This window comes from Chaetodon trifascialis, chromosome 7 (assembly GCF_039877785.1).
Source record: "Chaetodon trifascialis isolate fChaTrf1 chromosome 7, fChaTrf1.hap1, whole genome shotgun sequence".
NCBI lineage: Eukaryota > Metazoa > Chordata > Actinopteri > Chaetodontiformes > Chaetodontidae > Chaetodon > Chaetodon trifascialis.
Genome location: NC_092062.1, coordinates 17,884,138 through 17,907,245, shown reverse-complemented (window position 1 = coordinate 17,907,245; position 23,108 = coordinate 17,884,138). Strand labels below are relative to the sequence as shown.

General features: G+C 44.5%; 2 protein-coding genes across 3 annotated transcripts; both read right to left on the bottom strand.

Annotated features, from left to right (window-relative positions):
* Nucleotides 1-1,140: 1,140 nt before the first annotated feature.
* On the bottom strand, nucleotides 1,141-14,991 carry tmem245 (transmembrane protein 245). Of its 2 annotated transcripts, XM_070966009.1 has the most exons (18): nucleotides 14,360-14,991; nucleotides 13,301-13,418; nucleotides 12,013-12,108; nucleotides 11,559-11,666; nucleotides 10,596-10,799; nucleotides 10,339-10,508; nucleotides 8,869-8,892; nucleotides 6,684-6,788; nucleotides 6,510-6,592; nucleotides 6,324-6,414; nucleotides 6,147-6,245; nucleotides 5,922-6,053; nucleotides 5,494-5,616; nucleotides 4,822-4,967; nucleotides 4,634-4,734; nucleotides 4,354-4,528; nucleotides 2,783-2,977; nucleotides 1,141-2,694 (listed from the first exon to the last, which is right to left on the bottom strand). In XM_070966009.1, exons 1-18 carry the CDS (start codon nucleotides 14,957-14,959, stop codon nucleotides 2,646-2,648), a joined length of 2,619 nt encoding a protein of 872 aa, XP_070822110.1. In that variant the 5' UTR covers nucleotides 14,960-14,991; the 3' UTR covers nucleotides 1,141-2,645. The 2 variants fall into 2 exon arrangements, with proteins under 2 accessions (XP_070822110.1, XP_070822111.1); XM_070966010.1 differs by lacking the exon at nucleotides 8,869-8,892.
* A 2,106-nt stretch (nucleotides 14,992-17,097) lies between these two features.
* On the bottom strand, nucleotides 17,098-21,608 carry LOC139334063 (DOMON domain-containing protein FRRS1L). The gene is made up of 5 exons (XM_070966804.1): nucleotides 20,937-21,608; nucleotides 20,256-20,340; nucleotides 19,863-20,001; nucleotides 18,383-18,629; nucleotides 17,098-18,302 (listed from the first exon to the last, which is right to left on the bottom strand). The coding sequence occupies exons 1-5, from the start codon at nucleotides 21,139-21,141 to the stop codon at nucleotides 18,130-18,132; spliced, it is 849 nt and encodes a 282-aa protein (XP_070822905.1). The 5' UTR covers nucleotides 21,142-21,608; the 3' UTR covers nucleotides 17,098-18,129.
* Between the last annotated feature and the right edge of the window lie 1,500 nt (nucleotides 21,609-23,108).

Sequence of the window (23,108 nt, the reverse complement as noted above, 5' to 3'; positions counted from 1 at the left end):
CTTTGAATATCAGTAATCTGAATGTGAACCTGCGGTCAGCATGTTTGTTGATTAGTTTCCTGGACTCTTCATTTGAAAGGTGCCTGACTTTACCAGCAGCCGTGTAGGTTTCTCAGTGGATTTGATATTTATTCTGTCCATCTGTCCAGAGCCTCGCTGACACATTGACAATCTGTAAAGCCCTCACAGAACAGATGACGCCGTCTGACTCAACTCACACAAATACAGATAGAAGTTTTAACTTTAATTTATCCAGGGAAAGTTGGATTTTGAACGCATGCTCTTCTTTTCTCAGTTTGTAGCTTTATATTCACGCAGTTCATCATAATCCCACCTGGAAGCTGCCCAGAACAGCTCCGTCCTTCTCTGCATGCAGAACAATGTTCTGCTCTGTGATGAGAATCTTATGCACAAATTTAATAAGTCTGTGCAAGTAAATGTGCAGTTTAGCAGCAGAAGTTTACTTTTAAAGTAAATATTCACATCTCCTTGCGTGGATTTTCCAGCTATGACAGAGAAAATATGGAAATATGTTCCTTTACATAACAAAAGCTGTCCGTGTGGAACCAAGCAGTTAATTGATTAACAGAATATCAATAAGATTTTTTATCACCGTTCAGTGTGATAAAGCAGAAATGTCAAACACCTGCCTGTTCAAGCTCCTCGAATGTTACCATTAATTTAATTTACTAAGATTTTACATCCAAAACATGAACAGTTGTTAACAGACATGTTCTTAGAAACTGTACATATTGTATATTTACATAGACTTGTGCAATCCAATGGCTTAATTTCCCTGGTGTAGGATAAATAAAGTTTTATCTTGACATACTAAACAGAAACTAGTTAGACACAAAGCTACTACATTGAAATTACAGTATTATACATCAGTAATGATATTAATGTATAATAATATAGCACTAACAGCAGCCAATCTTTGAAAGGATTTCAACTTAAATGGTGTATTTTTATTCAGCATCTTTGGGTAATGACCGTCCTTTACTGTTAACTGCCATTTTATAGACCAAACATTTGATAAATGAATGAAAAAAACAAACTTCAGATGAACTAATAATCATTAACTGCAGTCTTAATTCAGCCCAAAAAGCAAACTAATAATGAGGCAGCCGACAAAGACGCTACAGTTAAAATGATGTTTATTGTGTCAGTGCATATCCAGTAATAAAACTGTTCCAAATGAAGACTAATTTAGTGAAACCGTTAACTAATAAACATGCTTGTTCCAACACAGAACACATCACAACCCTCCCAGCGAACACAGGCAGCTAACACAGTAGCCAAGTATGATCAATGTGTTACATTGCACACAGAATTCATCTGTACAGCTTGTTCATTAAAGCTTCACGGGATGTAAACGACTTCATACGGTCTGTTCAGAAAAGTGCTCCAACTGTAGTTTAAGTGCAGAGTGAGCAGGTGCAGGAGTGGATGAGGTGAGTAAGAAAATATAAAGACTACTGTGGATTTGAGGTTTGTGAGGTCAAAAACTACTGATGAAGTCGTGTGATGAGGATGTCACAGGCCTAACAAAACCGGAAAGTTCTCAGTCAAACTATCAATATCTTCTGAGTGTAAACGAGCTTCAGTACCAACAGATCAGCGGAGCGTGTTAAACATGAAAACCTTGGTTGCGTGTATGTGTGTATGCGCTCACATTGTGTTGAAAAAAAAAAAAAAAAGATAAGCTTCAATAAATAAAAAGTGTACAAACAGAATCCATTGGTAATCGTGTGATGTCAGACTTCAGGCCGAACTCCCTGAAAGCAGGACGTCTAATCTGATCAGATAAAGTAGTCGTCATCCTTCTAAACCTGCAACTGTAATAAAAAAACAAGCAGAGACATTTTCTGTGATTCAACTAAACAGACAAAAAAAAAAAAGTGAAACGGTGGTAACGAAGCCTGGTCCAGCAGAGCAGGAGCGTGAGTCTTTGTCAAAGCAGATATCTAACGTTGCAGACTCACGAGCTGCTGAACTGAAACAAGAATGACGCATTAAACCAGTCACCAGCTCCTTCTCTTGAGCCAGGCGCGAGGACTTCTATGACAGGAAGTGCTGAGGTCACCTTTAACACACACCAGCCGTAACTACTAACTCTACTTGAGCCTCCACGAGGAGAGAGGTAGGGAGTACAAACACTGCACGACCACGCACTGTAGCTTACACGCAGCCAGGGTGTGCGGGGTGGAAATCAGGGGCTTTGTAGATAAAATATATCATCTAACAATTTGCCGCACGATAAGATTAGGCATTTTTGATACAAAATCAATTTAGGCACTGAGTTCTGAGAGATGATGTGATGAGCATCAACGTCTCCGCCACTCATTATCATTAAGCCCGATATGATGTTGTTGGTCCACGATGAACGCTCCCATCTGTAATTTTAGGGTCTCAGGTGAGAGCAGTTGGTGCCATTTTGCTCAGAGAAGCGGCTCTGGTCAACAAACGCCACCATGGGTAACCAGCCACTGCGCCGCCGCCTCTCATCTCTCTCGGTCCGGGGGGGCTGACTCCTGTAGAGCCGGGCGGCATAGGGAGGAGCTTCAGGGAGGGGGAGCAGGTCCCCTGAGGAATCAGCCTATAGGAAGCCAGGTGGCGTTCCACAGGGTCACGCCCTCTCGCTCTCACTCACTGGTCTTCTTTAGGACAAAGGGGGTGGAGTCTGCGAAGGTCCTGAGAGCAACAAGCAAGAGGACAGTGACGCTGTGTTTGCGTTTTCCTGGAGATCTGAGTGTGAATGCGTTGCAGATGATGTTTTTACCTGATGGGGTGGAGCGGCCAGCTGGACTGCACCGGTGTTGGCACTGCAGAGCTGGGGCTCATCAGCATGGCACTGTAGATGTTGGCTGCAACCACCAGGGTGCAGAGGAGGATGGGCCCGATGATGGCGCCCTCCAGACCCAGATAGTACGCTCCGCCTGCCACTGCCAGACCTGTCAGATACGGGTGTCCACCCCTGAGACACAACGCACAAAGACAAGGACACAGATCAACACAACAAAATAACCACAAAATATAACGTTAGAAAATGCATGAAATGCATTTTTACATATTCAACCTCAAATATACGTAACATAAATGATGTATAGTTCACGTTACTCGCGGGTTTTTAACACTTTTTGGTTGAAGTTGCATCATTTCTGCCCATGCATCAGAGATTCGTCTGATTTTCTTTTCAACAATTGCGCATCACGAACACAAATCTTTACGGCAGCCATCTTGGATTTTAGAATGTGAATGCACCCTCACGGAGAGGTTTGAAATGTGTCCCTGCATGCAGCTGCACTACACAACTGCAGTGCTGAAAACTGTAATAACCATTTTAAAATATATAAAAATAACCAACGTTTATCATGGATTTTAAGACTATAGGAGCTGATTTTTACTCTGCACTGAAATGACAGAACCCAGGCCATAAATGCAAAGCATGCTTTTAAAAATACTTAATAATGTAAATTATATGTACCCAGAAACAACCTGACTGGAACAAGAAAAACACTGCAGTTAAACAGGAGCAATCTTACTAAATATGTTTGTCTGTGGTCTGTTTCCCCATAAATTTCCCCTCATCGTAAAGCGAACCCCAACTCGTCCTTTTGGAGACTCTTAATCATGAAGCTAATTTAAGTCCTAACCATAAAGGGCAGCGCTACAGGAAAAACTACTGAAAGGAGAAACAGACTTGGACACATGGCCGGGCTGCCAGTAACAGCTGAGATGGAGCATCATCTGGCCCGCAGTCTGGTGTTGTTTTTATATCTTCAACAGCTGACAGTTTATGAATCTGGCCGAGGCAAATGGACACACTGTTTATAGACTTGTATATACAAAGCCATATTCAGCACCAGCCAGGCGGCTGTTTGTTGACATTTGTTGGTCAAATGCGTCAACGCAAACACACAAGTTACAACCACTGACTGTATATAAAGATGGACGACATGGTAACTCATGACAGCCCAAGCATCTCGATGCTTGTCTGGTTAGCAGATGAAATATGGGCCAAACTAAGAAATCATAGTCAAATAAATGTAAAGATGGTTTCTGTCCTTTTTGGTAGCTTTTATCTCTGTTCATTTTTCTGACAAGTTTGCTTTTAGTCAGTAACTTTATGCTTACATGGGGGTGTTTCGCCATGACTGACAGCTGTGATTGACTGTCGACTGAGTCAGGTGGGTGTATGGCTGGACTCCGCTCCAACTGATTTCAACAGCTCAAGGTGGCAGCGCCCATATCTGGGATATTTTTGGCTTCATTTTTGTACAGTGGGAGGAAGTGGAGACGTATTGTCCATCTGTATATACGTCTATCAACAGCATCGTCACACATACATACCCCGATATGTCAGAGTAGATCGCCGTGTCTACAAAATACGTTGGAAGCAGATGGCAGATCAGCAGCAGCACGGCCTTGACGCCTTCGCCCTGCACCAACCACAGGTCGCACACCGCGGGCACCGCTGCCCAGTAGGTCCCCAGGAACGGCACCGCACCCAGGATGGCGGCCAGGGCTTCAGGCCAGGAGAGACGGATACAAAGAGTGAGAAAACACCAACTGCGGCTTGGCAGGTGCAGCTATAGTGACAGCACGATCTGCTGTGAACACACTGACTCACCAGAAGGAATGAAGATGATGTTGATGCCAAAGACGGTGTGAGTGAGCCAAGTGTAGAGGCCGTAGAAGCCGGCCATTTTCAGAGAGGCGTCAAACACTCCTCTTCAAAACAGAAACACACGCCGTCAAAAAGTAATCTCCAGGAGAAGCTCAGGTTGTTTAAACAGGAGTTTTTGTGTGTGTGACTACCTGATGGCCTCTTCCACGGACTGGCCTATGATATTTGAGGAGGGTCCGGGCTGTGAGAGGGGGGTCAGGCTGATCACCCATTTGACAGGTTTGTAGTATTCACCACTGGAGCTCAGCAGATAGAAGAGAGTGGTCAGAAAAATCACCTGCAAAAATATGATGAGTGAGTTCACTTTAGACCAACTAGTCCGGATTATTCAATTAAAGCATGAAGGAGCAGAGTCCTCTTTACATGTGGACAGCCTGTACACGCCAAAGCATGTATAACTAAGAATAATCATGCCCTTCACTCCTCATGTATCAAGCTTCAATATCTGTTACAAGGGATTGCATTAAAGGGAGACACTTGACTAATAGATATCACCATGAAACTTTTTAGGTTTTTTAGGTTTAAACATGCAAATGAGCCATTATCCAAATAAAACCTGCATACATCACCACAACAGAATCTGAACATCTGGATAAAGCCAGGCTCAAAGTCCTTGCTTCATTCTACAACATATTAGAGTCAAGTTTTTAGGACTTCTTCTGAGTGTGAAACAGTTTTTACGCTGGTTTTAACGCAGCAGCTAAACAAGGCTGAGAAGGGCGATTCATCATAATACCAATTAACAAACCGCCACCACTCCATGTACTCTAGCTGGATGCTTCTCAGGGGTCAGTGTTTCATACCAGGCTGAGGGCAAAGTTGAGCAGAGCCGTGCCGCTGTGGAACAAGACGGTGAAGAGCGTGGTCGAGGTGGAGATGAGGAGGCCGACATTTCTGCTCATCACCACCCACAGAGACTCCAGGATCTAGCAAACAACAAGGCAGCGGTAAACACGTCACCCACAGGGAAACTGCACACCCCTCTGAGACACACCACTGTAAACATGTCAACGATTTATGACCTGCAGTTGTTGTGACGCCCACTGTGGGCCAATCATCTAGTCGCTGATTCTCAGAAATATCAGGACAAACAAAGGATGTAGCAACCTCCCCCCCGGGCTTTAGCCAAATTTCTTTCATTGACGTGTGTTTCCAATACTGCATGTGATGCAGGTGAAGCAAAACAGATGCAAATCCTCTGGCTGCTATCGTTAAACGCAGTCATGCTTACAGACAGCAGAGTCTCAATATTCTCCTGCACAAAGGAGGCGATGTCCTTCCAGTCCAGGATGTCGCCCAGCCAGCTGTTCTGCTTCTGAGCCATCATCTTCTGACCGCGCTGCCGCCCAGCATGAGTCACGTTCTGGAAAATGCATGAAACATTATGTGAGCACATTTTACGGGGTCAAATCCCTCCTCATCATCAAGGAAGTGACCTCCGCCGTCCTCACGCTACCTTCACAAACCAGGAGTGGTACAGTCTGTCCCAGAGCTCCAACACCTGCTTCTCAATCACAGCCGTGTGGTTCACCTTGTCCCCTAACATCTTATGGAGCTGCACAAAAGAAGAAAAGAGCCAATGTATGACAGAAATCAAAGAGAAATATGGTATAAAGCTGATTATCATTCTTGCCTTTTGTGTTATCCACTCTCTGCCGTGTTGATAAACATTAGTAGCAGCTGAATTCAGAGCTTTCTGCACCACACGAGCCTCTGGAAGCCAACTAGAGGAGGATAATGTAAGAAAAGAGGAGATAAAGCATCCATCAGATGAGAAATTAGACAACCCAAAAGAGAAAGATGCAAGACGCTGTCATACTTGGCCCATTCCGGATGGTTGGATACAGTCTCGTTGATGAGGTTACTGGTTACGTCGATGATGTGAGCACTTTCATGATGAACCTGGAGAGATAACGGTTGCTTTTGTTATCCAGAACGATGTCTCAGTGCTTCTGAAATGCAGTGAATTCATTCAAAGGGACAAAAACAGTACCATAGCGGTGAGCAGCAGAGCCATGAGCAGCGTCCCGGTGACCAGGAGGAAGATGATGAAGATGCTGATGATCTTATCGAGGGATCGCTCCAACCACACGATCATCTGCGTACAGATAGAGGAGGAGGAGGACACAGGCGGAGGAGAAACAGGAGAGAGGGGGGCAGGGAGGTGACAGAGTGTGGATACAAAGTCAGTGTAATTCTGAGGACGCTGGAAACATACAGTGATCAGACACATGGAGAAACCTGCGTCCGTCCCAGGAGGAGGAGCCATTTTGGATCTAACAGCTGCCGCCTCGGGCCATGAGCACAGTAAGGTAGTCCACTGAGTGAGCCAACAGCCACGGTGTCTTTACACTCGAACATGGAAACATGCCAGTGAAAAGCTCAGGCTGTGTGCTTTTGAACGTCTCACGTTTCTCTTCCTCTAAAACTGTGTCGCCGTCACGGCTTTCAAAGTTCAGTCTGTCGAATGGTGGTGAAAATGCGTAACTCAGGTTTCTCAATGCTTCAAAATTGCATCAACGGCCAGCTCGTAACAGCTTTAGTCTGGATTTGTATGTGTGTGTTAATGTCACAGGAGCCATGTGTTAAAGTCAGGTTACTGGAGTCAATGGTTAAATGGTTACTGAAGAGGACGTGCTCACGGTCTGTCATTAGAAATGATGCGGCTGTAAAGGTCCCACTGTTCGAGCTCTTACCTTACGGAAGAATGAGACTGATTAAATGCAGTACAGCAAGAAACTGGCTCACAAAAAAATGGAAACACCATAAGCGGGGGCTTTAATTTTGAAATAACCAAATCAGGCAATTAAACAGGCAACTTAGTGCTGCATGTTGAGCACCAATTAGCAGGAAGGGTCAGATTGAGAAGAGGTGCCAAAAATGCACCACTTAACACAAAAGCACAGTCAGTGCAGTTGTTACAAAGGCTGCGTTTCTCTAATGTAGCCCGGGGAAACCCATAAAAATCATGCTTAAGTACATTTACAAAGGAACCACGTGAACACCCTCTGCACACCTCTGCTGCCGGCTCTTTAAACACTGTGCCGGATCAGCAGAAATCTGTTCATGTCAAACCTGCCGTGAGCGGAGCCAAAGTTCAAGATCTAAACTGAACCTTTGAAGAACAAAGCTGCTATTTCTCTGTTGTCAACAAAGTTCATGAACACACCGAAACCAACCACACGTCTGTCCATCTGTCGGCACCTTCCAGCTTCTGGCACTCAGACCAAAGTGTCTTTCTACCTTCCTAACAGGAGAAAGTTTTTACTGGGGACTATTTACAGTATTTCTAAAAGCGGGACAGTGAATATGGGATCAACTGAAAACACTAACCGCAGCGCCCATGTTCATAGTAATGAAGGAACGCATCATCTGGTGCATGAGTGTTGTTCTGTTTCACAGGCAACATGAATTTATTGTTGCTTTTTCTGGGATTTGTTGATCATGGGAGAGTAAATGGCATCAGTTTCTAAAACGCCAAAGACTACGTACAGGTCAGGACTCTGAGAGCACCACAAAGAGAAGTGAAGCTCCTCCAAAGGTAAAACCTGGGCCAGGTTTTAATTTAGTGCTTCATACTGACAAACTGTTAGGTGTTTCCATTGTTTTGTCCATCCCCAGCCCCGTTCCCACCCATAAAAGCTCCTGAAGCATGGCCACATCTCTCCAGCAGTCCTCTCTGGAAACCATGGGCAGCGTGTCTTTATTAAAAACATTCAGGAGCTAACATGAGCTTTATCGACCAGCAAGTATTCAGAAACACCGCCCTCTCCTCCCTCTCAGCTCTGCTCTCTCTGATCAGCCATCTCTCCATGCAGATCACACACTCTCAAGCCAAAACCTGCCAGTTAGATCACAGCGAGGAAGATACGGACGAGGCTGAGGGTCTGACAAGAGTCCCGCCTCCCCGACCGTAGCTTCCTGTCAAAATAAAAGCAGGAAGCAGGAAAGCAGCAGGAGGACGAACATGTAAGACAGGATGAGAGGGTGATGGCAGTGCATGGATAAAGTGCCAGTCCAAGCTATTACAAGGTGTGCTCACGCCTTCACACACACTCTGACACACACACACATACACACACAGATATACAGGTTATTTCTTTACGTCTCGCTTCCTTTCATACACACTCTTTCTGCCATCTCTCTTTCTCTCAGCACTTGCTCCTCCAAGTCATTACCTGCTTGTTAAGCCAATGCCAGAGCTTGGGGAGGAGACAAAGAGACATTGGGAAGATTATTTTTGGAAAGCAGTCATCACATGTACCCGTGCGACAAGAACACAACCTCTTTGTGCATACGGCAGTGAGGGATCAGGAAGTGGAGTGTGGCAAGCAGCATTTAAGTACAGACCATACAGGGAGTGTGGACGACTACAGAGTGGGATGCAAATCACTGTGATTACAAACACAGCACATGTCTACATCCTAATAACATCAGGAGAAAGACATCTTTCAGTGTAAAAGGTGTCCACAATGAGGCCGTTCATGTCGCTGTATGAAGCCTTATGAGAATTTCCTCGAACCAAGAAAAGGAATCCGTGTGACCCGTCACTCTGTGGAAGATGCAGCTCAGGTTTCTCTTGTTTGGAAAATTCTCTCATTTCGTATAACTCTATTCATGACTTTTTAAGGCCTTTTCGGGGTGACATGAATAGATTTTTTGGCCACTAGAGGCAGCACGACATGCTGTGAACGGATTCATGAGGGCGAGCAGTTGCCTTCATACACATCCAGCAGACACAGAGGAACACTGTCATTCATTTGGAGCTGTGTTTGTTCACCAGATGAATGCAAGTCCAATATTCACTCTGTTTTAGCTCAGGTTTGGAAATATATGCTTCTTTAGCTGGCACCAGTCTGTCTGTCTGCCTTTTGATCCTGGACAGGTTTATCAGAGCTTTTCACTACAAACAACTTGTGGCTGCATCTCAGGCCAGAACGAAACAATGAGCCGAAAGACGCTACAAAGCTCCAGAACTGAGGCGAAATGCAGAGTCGGCTGATAATTCGCTGTGCGATCATCAGTGTAACTTGTGCTTTTTGTTCATCACAGTGCAAATAAATGAACTGAAAATCTAGCTGGTTTTGATCCTCAAAAGCGTTACAACTTTGTCTATTTTGTGGCACTTTTTTCCTGTTCCAAAATTAGAATTCATACACACTTACAGTTTAGTTTTTATTTTTAAGAAGGAGGTAACAGCTACAAGACGTCCTTCTGCACTCATGTACTGAAGTCCTGAGGAATAGGTGCATCAGGAAAGACACCATCAGGACAAATGAAAGGATCCCACACAGTGACCGAAACCAACGTGAAGCTTGTTTGTGAAGGAAAAGTTCTAGTTGCAAGCTTCAAACAGTGTGATGAATCCCTTCTCACAGAGCTGTTTTATGTTATATAGAATTCCTTGTTTGCTTTTTCCTTTGAGCTATTTCAATACTTAGAGAACATTTTATCCTCTAATCTCTAAACTGCTGACACCCTGTAGGCCTGACCTTCAACATCTATTAGCCAGACAGTGACACTAAAAGATGTACCAGTGGAACAGACGATGTGTGTGTGCCTGAACGAGGATGCGTGAAATCAAAGAAAGAAGAGACGAGGGTAGCGCCTGCACTGGCGGCACCTTGGAGATCAGTCAGAGACATTACCTTTGTGTCGATACGCAGCAGGAACTGAGCCAAGCCTTTGATTGGTCCTGGCAGGAGGGCCTCCTCTCGCTCTCGTCCAAACTTCTCCAGCACCGCCCACCATGTGGTGAGGGTCCGCTCTGCAAAGCTCTTCAGGCCAAAGTGCACCACCAGCTTCTTCAACACCCACACTAAAGTACCAGTGCAACATTAGTCTGAGTACAGCCGATGTGAGAGGACACGTGTGAAAAGGGAGAGTGTGTGCTTGTGTGTGTTACCAGCCACAGGGATTGGCAGCAGCTGTAGGATCCAGAGGTTGAGCCAGACCTGAACCAGCACGATGGCCCAGGCCAGGAGAATAAAGTAGATATCGCTGGCTCTGTGGGAGCTTTTCTCTCTCTGGAACAGGCCGGCCGGTAAAGTACGAGAGCCTGAAGGGAACCCAGGCGTGGTGGGAAGGGGGCCCACAGACTGCACCCCATCTTGAAGGAGATGAGAGCACAGGAGGGAGCATCCAAGAGGAAGAGGAAGAAAGGACAAAGCAATGAGGATAGACACTGGTTTGTTGTGCCAACCACCATGACTGAATGGTGAAACCAAAGCAGAAGTGTCTGCAGTTCCTCTAGTGAAGTGTTTGTCAACTCCGGTCCTCGGGCCCCACTGCCCTGCATGTTTTACCCTAAGTTTACACATAGCGGGGTATTTTGGAAAACGGATATTTTGGCCCCTCCATTCTCAAAAATAACATCGAGCACACAACATCGTTTTCAAAAATGTTTTCGTTTACATGAACACGGATAAATACGCCATCAAGCGCATCATAACTATGCCAAACCTATGGGCGCGAGTGTAAACAATGTCGCTCACATGACATTAAGTATTTTCAGTCGCATGTTGTGACGTTTCGGAACCTAAAATAATAACCAGCGTTTTCAGAAATCTTCACTTTGGCCGGAGTTTTTAAAAATGATCATTTTCCATGAAAAATACTCTGTTTGCGTGTAAACGAGAGGCCAAACTGCATGAAAACATATGCGTTTTAGGGCCCTTTCTTCAATCAGTAACCTGGTGCTAGTTGACTACTCATCCCAAATCTCCACCAACCTTCCTCCTCTCTGCCTCAGTCCACACTTTCACACTCTAGTGAGATGGAAGCCAGAGGTGAATCCAAACACACGGCCACCTCCGCAGCAAAACAAACCGCCTCTGTAATACACAGAGATGAAGGTGAGGTATCTTACCTGTAGTGGTGTTTTCACTGGGCTCACTTTTCAGCTGAAGGTTGCTACAGGAGATGGCCATGTAAATAGTGTTAGCAGCAAATGAGAGCACCTGCCCTGACAGCTCTCCTGAGAGGAGAAGAGGGACAGAAAACAACAGTAAAACATGGAGGCAGAGCTGGTGCAGAGCAAAAAGCAAGACACTGCTAAAGCTGCATGCTGAGCTGTTTGTCCTTTGAGGAATCAAAGTTGATTATGAGCTGATTTGAACCTTCTGACTTCCTCTACAGCTCACGAATTGTAGTTATACGTCTGTTTGATTCACACAAAAATGACATCTTTTACCATATTTGTGAAAGCCCAGCTGATGGGACTTCATTCTGTGCTGAATGTGTGTGTGTGTGTGTGTGTGTGTGTGTGTGTGTGTGTGTGTGTGTGTGTGTGTGTGTGTGTGTGTGTGTGTGTGTGTGCTCACCTCTGCCAGGGACAGGTGGCTTCTCTTGGGAGCCCACGATGATAAGTGCAACCACAATGACAAATATGGGCACTCTCCACGAGCCGGTCAGAGACACTAAACAGACGCAGAAATCAGGGACATCAATGTGTATTTTCTCACTACTGTGGAGACGCATGTTGCTCTTAGACTGCATAATATTTTGATGACATTATTGGTTGTTTCTTGGCAGAAATGTTGACTTCTGGTGCACTTCTGTGTCTTGTTCGACCAGCGAAAACATGTCTCTTAATAGGTGTTACAACCCAAATTCCATAACAGTTGGGATGCCGTGTAAAACACCAACAAAAACAGAAAGCAATCATTTGCAAATGATCTGCGATTACTGACAACAGTTTACGAAATGTCCCTGAGTCCATGTAGTAACACCCTTTATACAATCATGTGTTCACAAAGTGGTGAACCTCTCTCCATCGTTGCTTGTGATCGACTGAGCCTTTCCAGGATGCCTCTTTCATACCCAATCATGATACAATCACCTGTTACCATCGAGCCTGTTTACCTGTGGAATGTTCCAAACAGGTGTTTTTGGAGCATTCCACATCTTTCCCAGTCTTTAGCTGCTCCTGTCCCAACATGTTTGAAACATGTTGCTGCATCAGATAAGCAGATTTTTACAAAAATCAATGAAGCTGACGAGGAAAAAAACATTATATATCGTCTTTGCTCTGTTTTCAGTTGAGTACATGTCAAAAAGGATTAGCAAATGATCTGCAAATTGTTTTGCACAGTGTCCCAACTTTTTAGGAATCAGGGTTGTACCATAAAATTATAAAAAAAATACACAAGATTCAAATAATTACTGAGATACTATTGATCATTTTGTTCCTACAGTCACGTTTTTATACAGTCTCACTCTCCTGCAGAGCAGATTGTCTTGATATCTCTGTCACTGTTAACATTTCACGCCTGAAGGTCAATTCCTCTTCTCAGCACGCCTTGAGCGCGCTAAAAATACTGACGACTTCCTCATCTTACGACGAATCTGTGCATGTGCTCTGTCTTAATGGACCCTCTGGGATGGGCCTTATCTTAACTAGAAAACAACTTTGCTCCCTCACCTTTGGACAATCACAGTGTTTAGCCTCATTCTCTGCATCTAACGACCTGCGACCTGCGACCTGCCTACTCAAGTAAGCAAAATTTGAAAAGTCTTCCTGCGGGCAAAGAGTTTGCAGAAAAGTATGAAATGCAAACCGACATGTCTGAGCAGTTCTCCAGGCTTCCCCTCCTCCCCACACACACTCACCAAGGTAGAAGAGCAGGACGGCCCAGACAGGCAGAGCCAGAGCCCTCAGGTAGCCCTCAGTCTGGGGACTCCACTTGAAACAGACCGCCAGCAAGTAGCCAAACACCACAGTGCACACCTGGATGGCAAAAAGACAGAGGGGATGTTACAGGATGCAGTACCATTTATCGATTATTCAAAGGAGCTTGAGACCGTGAAGCGGTCACACTGTCCTTTCTAGGCTTCCCTGTCCTCTGTTAACCAACATCATGCAGCAGAAGACGTCTTTTGATGTCTTTTAATGTAGTGTCCTCCATCCTATTTATAGACTGTCAGTCTTTCTCTAACAGGGATAGGACAGGCTGTCTGAGGAGGACCATTTAATACAACTTATGTCTGGTCAAAAATCAGCTGGGCTCAGGCCCCTGGAGCCGTCTTGGAATAATAAGGTATTGATCGATCAGACACTGGAACTGCTGAAAATAAGATCAGCTGAGGAACAAGTTTCAGTTCCAAGAAAAATACTTCCTGCATTGAGGTTAATGGAATAACACGTGATAAGACTCGTTCAAGGAAATGCAATTCAAACATCTTGCAGCCATTTGTCATTCTGCTGTTTTAGTTCAACATTATTGTTTCTCGACTGTTTATCATACTGTGTCATCCTTATACACATGAACGATTCATTTAAGTACATTTGTTTCAGTGTTAACTTTTATTTTTCTGATCACTTACTCACAGATTATTTTCACAGTTAATCATGAGCTCTATAAAATATCATATAATACTAAAAAATGCCAACCACAATGTCCATAAGTTCAGGTTTTCATATGCAAATTGCTTGTTTTGCCCAAACAACAGTTCAGAAGCCAAATATATTTAATTAACTTTGACAGAAGACCCAGAAAACCAGCAGATATTCACACTAGAGAAGATGGAGCCAGTCAGTTTTGGGCATTTACTTGGTTAAATTAAGACTGATTAGAGGACCCAGCTGACCTCTGTAGCATCCGCAGAGTGACACAGAGGGCTTTTTGTCATCAGGGGGGAGGAACCAGATGCCACTGTCCATTCACTCACCCACACAGTGTGGAAACAGTCCAGCGCGGCCCCGATGATCCCACAGACGTGTCCGATGATCACCTGCATCCCGATAACGCTCCAGAAAAGGTAGAGAAAGTAGACCAGCGGAGCCCCGGCCCCGATCACCAGCAGCACCGTGAGTCTCTCCAGCACCAGCCTGCCCATCGCCTCCACTCCGTAGTTCACACACCACACCGGAATTAACAGGGTGCCCACAACGATGGGCGTCCCGGTTTCCTGCAGGCCGCTGAGCCACGAGCGGCCGAGCCGAGCCAGGGAGTACTTGAAGGGGTGGAGGAAGGTGCCACAGAGCACTGCCCAGAGCAGCGGGCGGAGGAAGGCCTCCAGGATGAAGTAGACCAGGACAGCCGCTCCGCAGCAGATAGCTACAAAGATCATAGCGCCGGTGTTGTAGAAGGCCTGTTTGATGTTTTTGTCAAACTTGAGGGACGAGGGTTGGCTTAGCAGCTGGCTCACCATCCCGACGGCCGGCTGGACGCTCTCAGAGAAAGAGACGGAGTGAGGCCGCCCAGGGTGAGGGCTCTCCGGTGGAGAGACGGCGGCAGGGTCCGGCGCTGACTCCTCTTCGTCTGCCATGTTCTCCCTTTCCGGCTCGGCAGCGTACCCGAGGATCCACCGCGTGAGGGAGGAAAACACATGACGTAGCACCGACGAAATGCCCGAGGGCACTGCCCTCTTCTTCTTCGTTGTTTTCGTCTTCCTCTGCTAATTCTTCTTCTTCTTCTTCTTCTTCTTCTTCTCCTCCTCCTTATAATTCTCCTTCTTCTTCTTCTTCGTATGGTCATATTAGTATTATCACCCATTTTATCTAAATAAACAAATAATGTGCTTGTTTTTATTGGTTCTGGTATGGTGCTGTATACTTTACTGCTGTGTACTTTGGCGCCCCATAGTGGTAGCATTCAAAAAAACATAATGTCTGCTGTCCTAGGACAAATACTCTACTCACTGGCTTTTGGGTGAAATTTAGGGAAAATGTAAAAAGGACATACTACAGTGATATTGTATGATGAAAGTAGGGCATTTAAGTAGAAGCATGTAATGGTGATTTTCTCATCTCAAACAATTTATTGAAACAAAAGCCAACAGCAGTGGTGGGTATACCACAACAAAAAATGTCAATGTCTCAACAACTTGTCATGTGCCCTTGAGCATCAATTACAGCTTGACAACGACATCTCATGCTGTTCACAAGCTGACATATTGTCTGCTGAGGCATGGCATCTCACTCTTCTTGAAGGGCCCTCAGGTCATTGAGGTTCTGGGGTACAGAGATACAAGCGTTTCACAGCGACTCAGCTGATGAGGTATGGGATTCAGGTCTGGAGAAGTACAGGTCACTCTACAGGCCACTCCATTTGAGGTACCCCAGTCTCCAGCAGCCGTTCCCTAATGATGCGACATCGATGAGCTGGAGCATTGTCGTACATGAAGATGAAATTAGGCCTGTGTTCATGCAGGAGCACAATAACTGGATTAATGATGTTATTCAGGTAGTACGGGCTTGTCACTGTACCATTCACAAAGTGTGGGGCAGTTCTGTATTGACTAGACACACCTGCCCACCACCACCACCAAAGGCTCGTCTGGTGACAACAGTGGCTGACACCTCCAACATCGTTGGCAGCTATCATTTCTGCTCAACATGAATCGACTTTCATCAGAGAACAGCACTGAGGCCCACTGGTCCCTCGTCCAGTGTAAATGCTCCCCGGCCCATGAAAGACGGTGAAGCCTATGCGTGGTGGTGTGGTCAGATACCCTTGCAAGTCATCTAGCACCCAGACCACACTGATGTAAACCGTTTCGAATGGTCTGACGTGACACTTAGGTGCCTCTCACCTCCCTTAAATGTGCCTGGAGTTGAGTGGCATTCATCGCCTGGTTCCACGGGGCACTGTTCACAATGAAGTCATCAGTGTGGGATGTGGCCAAAGGACGTCCACTTCTGTGCCTTTCTGTGACTCTTCCAGTCTCTCTGTGTCTCTGTTGCAACCTGCTGATGACACTCTGTGACACTCTAAGCTCAGTCTCCACTTCCCTCTGAGAACATCCTGTTTGAAGCCTCACAATGGCAAAGTACTGTTGATCAGTTGTTCAGTGTTGTCTTATGAAGCCAAAATGTGAACAGCATGATGAAGAGGACTGTTCAAATACCAATGCTAATTGAACCAGGAAATGTATTGGTCGACTCATGGATCAAACACCTGTTGTGCATTTTGCCGTTCAGCTTCTTGTTAGAGAACAGCAAGTTGTGCAAAAAGTACTGTAACATTGAACAGTTGGACATGTGCATTCAAAAGTCAATTTAAGTGTACCTGTAAAGGTTATAGCACATTTTAGGTTCATCCTGAAATTTCACCCAAAAGCAGAATATCCCTAACTTTTTGTGAGTACTGTATATCACACATTGCTTTAAATATGAAAAATTAAAAAAAAAAAAAAAAAAAGATTTCCAAAAATGTGTTTTTAAGGTTTTTTCAAAAGTAAGTTGGGGTAGTCAACTGGAAGATCTTTTTCACACCTGATTTCCATCAAAACTTAAAGTTAAGCACGGTAACAGGTCGCTAAAAACTGCATTCTCAAATTACCGAGGACATAAATATAAATTAATATGATTATTCTATTTAAAAGCATCTTGTATGGATCTGTACTGTTTGACTGAGCTGTCTGCTCACACACAGCAAGGTCTGTACTTTCTTTTGCATACTTGCTATTTCTTAAAAGGTTTATTTTTAATAAACACAACTGTGGCAGATTGCTTCATTGGGAGGCATTTTAACGCATCCATCCATTTTTAATACAGGTCAAAAGGCTACATTAACAGTATTGGGGGAAATGAGTCCATGTCCAAGCAAACTGTTCTTCAGTCCACAGTGTGCTCCTGTCCGGTGTGTTATGGCTCGCTGTGTGCAAGAGCAACTCACGTAACAGTCTCTCTATCACTGACACACAGACACAGTGCCACAGTACTGATAAACAAACCCAACAGCCACTGCGGCTGAGAACAAATCTTAAAAGCAAATGATGGAAAAGTGAGATGAGCCAAGTGTTTGAGAGGGCCAACATAAACATGAGGAAAAAGTAACGGAAATCTTTTACATGGTAAACGCAGACTGTAGGACGTCCCCTGACACTACATTTTGTGACAGTGCAAACCACCAAATGAGCCGCATTTTCTCTTTTGTTTTTTGCAGAAGACTGTTACGTCCATGTAAACAGGGTAAAGGGACAGGAAGAGCGTGCGCAAACAGCTGTGAGCTGCTTCTTTTGTCCCCAGCAAACCTTTGTGTTTCAGCCAAGTTCAACATGAGGCACTGTGTTCTCATCACCAGTGAACAGCAGGTTTTTGAAATCATTCCCAGTTTTCCCAGTGCATGCAATATTTGACAGGCTTGTGCGATTTGTTTACTGGCATGTGTAGACCTCATATTTTTTTAAATGCTTGGAAGCTATCATGAATACTGAAGGAAGCTGGCCTATGTATACTATAACTATACTCTTTCATCAGACCTCTTGATTTGTACTGTCGCCAGTACATGACACCTCTACAATACAGGTTTTATACTGTCAAGATCTTCTGTATGAGTTCAGAGTAATGAATATATACTCTCTAGTGTGTTTAATATATCTACTACAGTGTCTCTTTGTGCAAAGCGCACACTTGAATGTGCCAACTATTTTTTTTTATTGCTGCTTCGTCTTCTCGTCCCTGTTTTTTCCGCCATGTGCTCCGCTGTGCTTCATTATGGCGTGCCCATCAGTAAGTAGAAGGTGAGGGCTACTATGAGCAGTAAGCAGAGGGGAGAGTTGAAGGTCTGGTAGGCTGTGGAAGGCATGAAGATATCTTCATACTTGTAGATACTGATCATGTGGTCGCTGACTGGCGGACTGTCGATGTCATGCCTTGTGATGGAACCTGAAAAAGGTAAGATGATGTGAGATGAAAGAACCAGAAAAATAAGATCGTGGACTTGATGCTAAAGCTTGATCAATCACCTTGTATAGCAGGTCCCCATGCGAACAGGTAATACCACGACAGGTGTAAATCCACAAGTGTTTCTTCTCTGGGGACGTATAACGGTCGTTTGAAACGGCAGGTCACCCGGTTGCTCTCAAAAATGCCCTCTTCGTCTCTAGCCGGGTTCCTCTTTATTTCCTTGGCCCACTGGCCAACGTTGTAGAAGTGATGAATCCGCACGCGTCCGTTATCGTCGTGGACGCAGCCCATGACGTCGTCTCCTCCCTGACGAGACGGAAGGGAACAAGTATGAGGAGCCACATTCCAAAGTGCTACATGCTCATCTCTCTCTTCCTCTCTCAAGGTAGGATTCTGACACAAAACGTAAATATAGTAAGTGGGACAGACTATTTCTGTTCATGCAAATAAGCCCCAGTGTTTTCTACCAGAGACCTGTCACACTGTGACTGGAGTTACGTGAGACATATTTTGGCTCTTTTTAGAAAGTGGGTCATAATGCACATCAGCGCTACACGTGAGTTTTCGATTTTTGTCCTGTAGGAATAAGCACTACAGGAAAAATGAACAGCAATAACTAGAAAACCCAATTTTAATTTGCACTTACTCTCGTTCACCATCACCGGCTGAAAAGTTCATTCTTGGGAGAAGTGTCAGTTATTATTTGAAATGTTAGTTTAAAACTGACCAACAATATAAAAACTCTCTGAATATGATCACGTAGATATCAGACAATAAATGATAAATATTGATACAGTGTCCAGTTCTCATTATGAGGCTCTAAACATTTGATTACATTTCTAATGTCTGTAAATGCTGATTGGTGTAAAATCTATTCAAACTCATCAAGAACACATACATTGCCAAATCCATAAATAAGATTAAATAAAGTATGTTTTGTGTCAATTATATTAATTTTATGTGCTGTAAATGTAACACCTTAAACAGCGTTTTGACTCCCTAAAAAGAAGCAGTGTTTTCTTATGACCCTCATCACAGGTTATGGCTTCAGTATCGACGCAAATCCATTTCAAGGGAAGACTGATTTGTCCTTTTCACATTGTTACATTTGAAGGATTTTTAGTGGCTCCAAAGAGTTGCAGAAAGTGTCCAGTATTTCGCAACAAAAATGCAAGAAATAAGAGGAAAGTCAGAAAAAGAAAACTTTTTTTGTAGCAGAAATTGTTTACATCATAATCATTTAATAAGCCCTCCCTTTATTTTGGGACCCTGACTGTCTTAAAATATGATGTTCATATTGTGTATTCATCATTAAATGTGGAACCACACTCTGTATAAAACTTTTTAATCTCATGCCAAACGATTGAGACAGAAATGATGAAGTAAACAACAAATAATTGCATTTGAAATAAAAACCTTCAAACTTCAAAATAAGTGTGCTGTAAGATGCTGTAACACAAATATGTGTCGTGCTGTCTCGAACTAGATGCAGGAACTTCTTAACGTCTCAGCAGTCAGAGAGGTCGTGCAGCTGCTCACCATTTTCTTGTCAGAGGAGAACCCTACGGCCACCCAGCCGTCTGTGTCAGCACTCATCTCGTACTCCACATCTGTCCCAATGCGGCGATAACTTAGAAAGTAGTCACATGTCTCTGCGTCACACCCAGGCTTCCCATACCTGCACAAAGACAAATGAATAGAAGCACACCCTCATTTTAAAGGCAAGACAGATCTCAGTTGAGAAGGTGAGGTAATCATGTAAAGGCCAAACTAGTGCACTTTTTAAATGAATTTCAGCAACAACTAGGCAGTGCCGGTCCATGTTTAGCTCCAGCTTTCTGAAGTCAGGCCACAGCATCCAGGACAAAGCAGCCCGGGGGAATACAGATGCAGCGAACACGAGAGCTGGCTAAAGATGTATCCTTCTCTAACCTTATGCAGCCTTTGGTTACTCCACAGTCGCTGACTTTGATCTTGGCAAAGGGATCCACTGGTGGGGCGGTGGGGAACGGATAACCTGCAAAATGCAAAATCAGCACTCAGTGGGTTCCATGCAAAAACAAACCAGGCTTGCTTTCAAGACAGCCAAAGGGCCAACTAGGGGGAGGCCATCTGCACTGTGTGTGGACGCGTGTTACTCACGGCACGCTGTGGGGACATAAATCTGTTTACACGGTCGCGTTGTGAGAGTCACTGTCCTTATGGAGACAAAACACAAGTCCCCATGTAAATCAGTACATTTAAGGCTGAAGAGGTTAGGGTTAGGGTCTCCAGGAAATGGATATCAGTCAATGTATAGTCCTCTGAAGGGATGAAAACAATGCTCTCTCTCTCTCTCTGTGTGTGTGTGTGTGTGTGTGTGTGTGTGTGCGTGTGTGTGAGAGAGGAAGAGGGGGTGGGCAGCTACCACCGGGGAGCTGGCCTGGGTGCTGAAAGGCCTCGCACAGTGGACTCAGGTTGGATGCAAGACAAAGCAAACAGCTCTCACTGCCCACAGTTTGTGTTTATTTCTTCAATTCTAAATAAGCTCGACGGCTACAAGTTTGTTTATTGCGAACGAGATGTAAACAAAATCCACCAAATGTGAATGTGTCCAATGCGCGAGGACCTTACCGTCGTCGGACAGGTATCTGGACTCCAGGAACTCGGAGGCGAAGGTGCTGTAGGAGTCCTTGTGCGGCTCCTGGTGTCCCGGCTCTCCGTGCTCCCCGTGGCCGGCCCGGAGTGCTCCCTCATCGGTGGGGCTCGGCGCGACCCCCCACCATCCGCTCTGGATCAGCAGCACCAACAGCTGCGCGAGCCTCCGCAGGAAAATCATGGCCCAATATTTTTTAGACAAAAAGAAGCGATAAAAACGACTAAACCAGCTTAGATCGGATCCTCATTGCTGTTTGAATCTCGGTATCTTCGCAGGTACCCATCGCAGCGTCACCAAAATCATCTCCGCATCCCAATTGCCCGTTTGCCTGTTTAATCGCAGTGATGTGGGGGGGATTCAGCGCCGATGACCGTGTGATTCAGAGGCTAATCCCACCAGAAATCACCCCGATTTGTAACCGCACTACCTAATTCAACTACTCGCCCGTAATCCTCTTTGAAATCCGAATCTAGATGCCGACTACAGCTCATTAATCTTTACATCATTTTCAGTCGGAGTATTGGCCGGATGAATGGTTTCGTCCGGCCTCCCTCTCTTCTTCCTCTTCAGTCAATCACACAAACATCCAATGAGGAGCCGCTACGTGCTGCTATCAGGATCAATTAAGCCCCACAGTCAGAGAAAGTACTTCCACAGCAGTTCACACACAGTCCGGCAGAGATTTGGGGAATATACAGTATGTTGCACATGATGCATCTTATCCCCTCATCCAACGATGAGCAAAACAAGGAAATCAGTGAGCTTAAAGAAATAAAATACATTATAGCTGGCTGGAAATTATTTGCAATAACCAAAAGTTAAAAATATCATAAAAATGTATAATACAACCGTGTTTCTAATTTATTTAAATTATACTAAGTTCCTAGTACAGTTTCTTTAATGAAAAACAAAATCTGTCAAATAATGTGTATATTTTCATACAGGTCTGAATCTAGATGCAGATTTAAAACATATACCAGGTTGTGCAGCCTTGTATGCACCCTGATTTATTGTTTGCAGCACTGCAGTGCAGGTGACCTAAAGGTGTACATACAGTGCCGGTGAATTTCTAAATTTGTATGTAATTTGTGGACAGACATGACTGTGTACATAGCATGAATGAATGAATATGCATAGTTTCACTCATGTGGAAAACAGCATTTAGCCTCCTTCTCCTTGTGGAGCTGTAGCTCAGCTGTCTTTTTCAGAGGTTGTACACAGTCCTGCCACTTGATGGTGATATAAAGCCACAGTTTGAACTTCATATTCAGGTCAGTTTAGGGTGTCTCCACTTTGACTACTGTCTACCTTTTTCACTTTTTTACTTTTCAATGTTTTAAACCAGCTAACACCACCACTTTCCAATGTATGTTACCATACTGGCTAATGTAAGAGTTACCCAGAATACTGATTGCTGTGGGTTAAATCTCTCTTCGTCTCATCAACTTTTTTTATTTTACCTTCTCACTGTTAAGATGAAAGAAAATGACATGCAAAGTTTTACCTATATATGTGTAAAGACTTCAGTCACTTCTGTGGGGTTGTGTCTTATGTATAATCTCCACAGTTCAGAAATCTGTAGCATCTCTGATAGATTACTACTGTGCCCCATGTAATGACTCATGAAGGCACATAAGAGTGACAGTGAAATGAATATTTTTGCACTTGATGTGTGTCCAGTCATCATCATTCTCTAATTTCTTCAATACTTTGATATTTCACGAGTCAGTCCATTTGGTCTACACTCACCAAACTGTAAAAGTTTAACACTGCTTGCAAGCTCAACAGAACATCTCAAAGAAATTCAAACTTGCATCACAATCTCAGAAATGATAATGACACCTAAATGTAATACGGAACATTTAGTTAGTCTTGTAACAGATTGGGCTGCATGGTGGCGCAGCAGGTAGTGCTCACAGCAACAAGGTTGCCGGTTCGATTCCCGGGTCGGGCCTTTCTGTGTGAAGTTTGCATGTTCTTCCCGTGCATGCGTGGGTTCTCTCCGGGTACTCTGGCTTCCTCCCACAGACCAAAAACATGCTCATGGTTAATTGGTGACTGTAAAATTGCCCCTAGGTGTGAGTGTGAGTGTGAATGGTTGTGTGTTTGTGCCCTGTGATCGACTGGCGACCGGTCCAGGGTGTACC

Excerpts from the sequence above, each read along its gene's own strand:
- tmem245 (XM_070966009.1), bottom strand. The coding sequence starts at position 14,959 with ATGGCAGACGAAGAGGAGTCAGCGCCGGACCCTGCCGCCGTCTCTCCA. Across the intron at positions 13,419-14,359 it reads ACTGTTTCCACACTGTGTGG|GTGTGCACTGTGGTGTTTGG; the intron begins GTGAGTGAATGG and ends TTTGCCATCCAG. Across the intron at positions 4,529-4,633 it reads CATCATCTTCATTCCTTCTG|CCCTGGCCGCCATCCTGGGT; the intron begins GTGAGTCAGTGT and ends CCTGGCCTGAAG.
- LOC139334063 (XM_070966804.1), bottom strand. The coding sequence starts at position 21,141 with ATGATTTTCCTGCGGAGGCTCGCGCAGCTGTTGGTGCTGCTGATCCAG. Across the intron at positions 20,341-20,936 it reads CAGATACCTGTCCGACGACG|GTTATCCGTTCCCCACCGCC; the intron begins GTAAGGTCCTCG and ends TGCATTTTGCAG. Across the intron at positions 18,630-19,862 it reads TCTCCTCTGACAAGAAAATG|GGAGGAGACGACGTCATGGG; the intron begins GTGAGCAGCTGC and ends CCGTCTCGTCAG.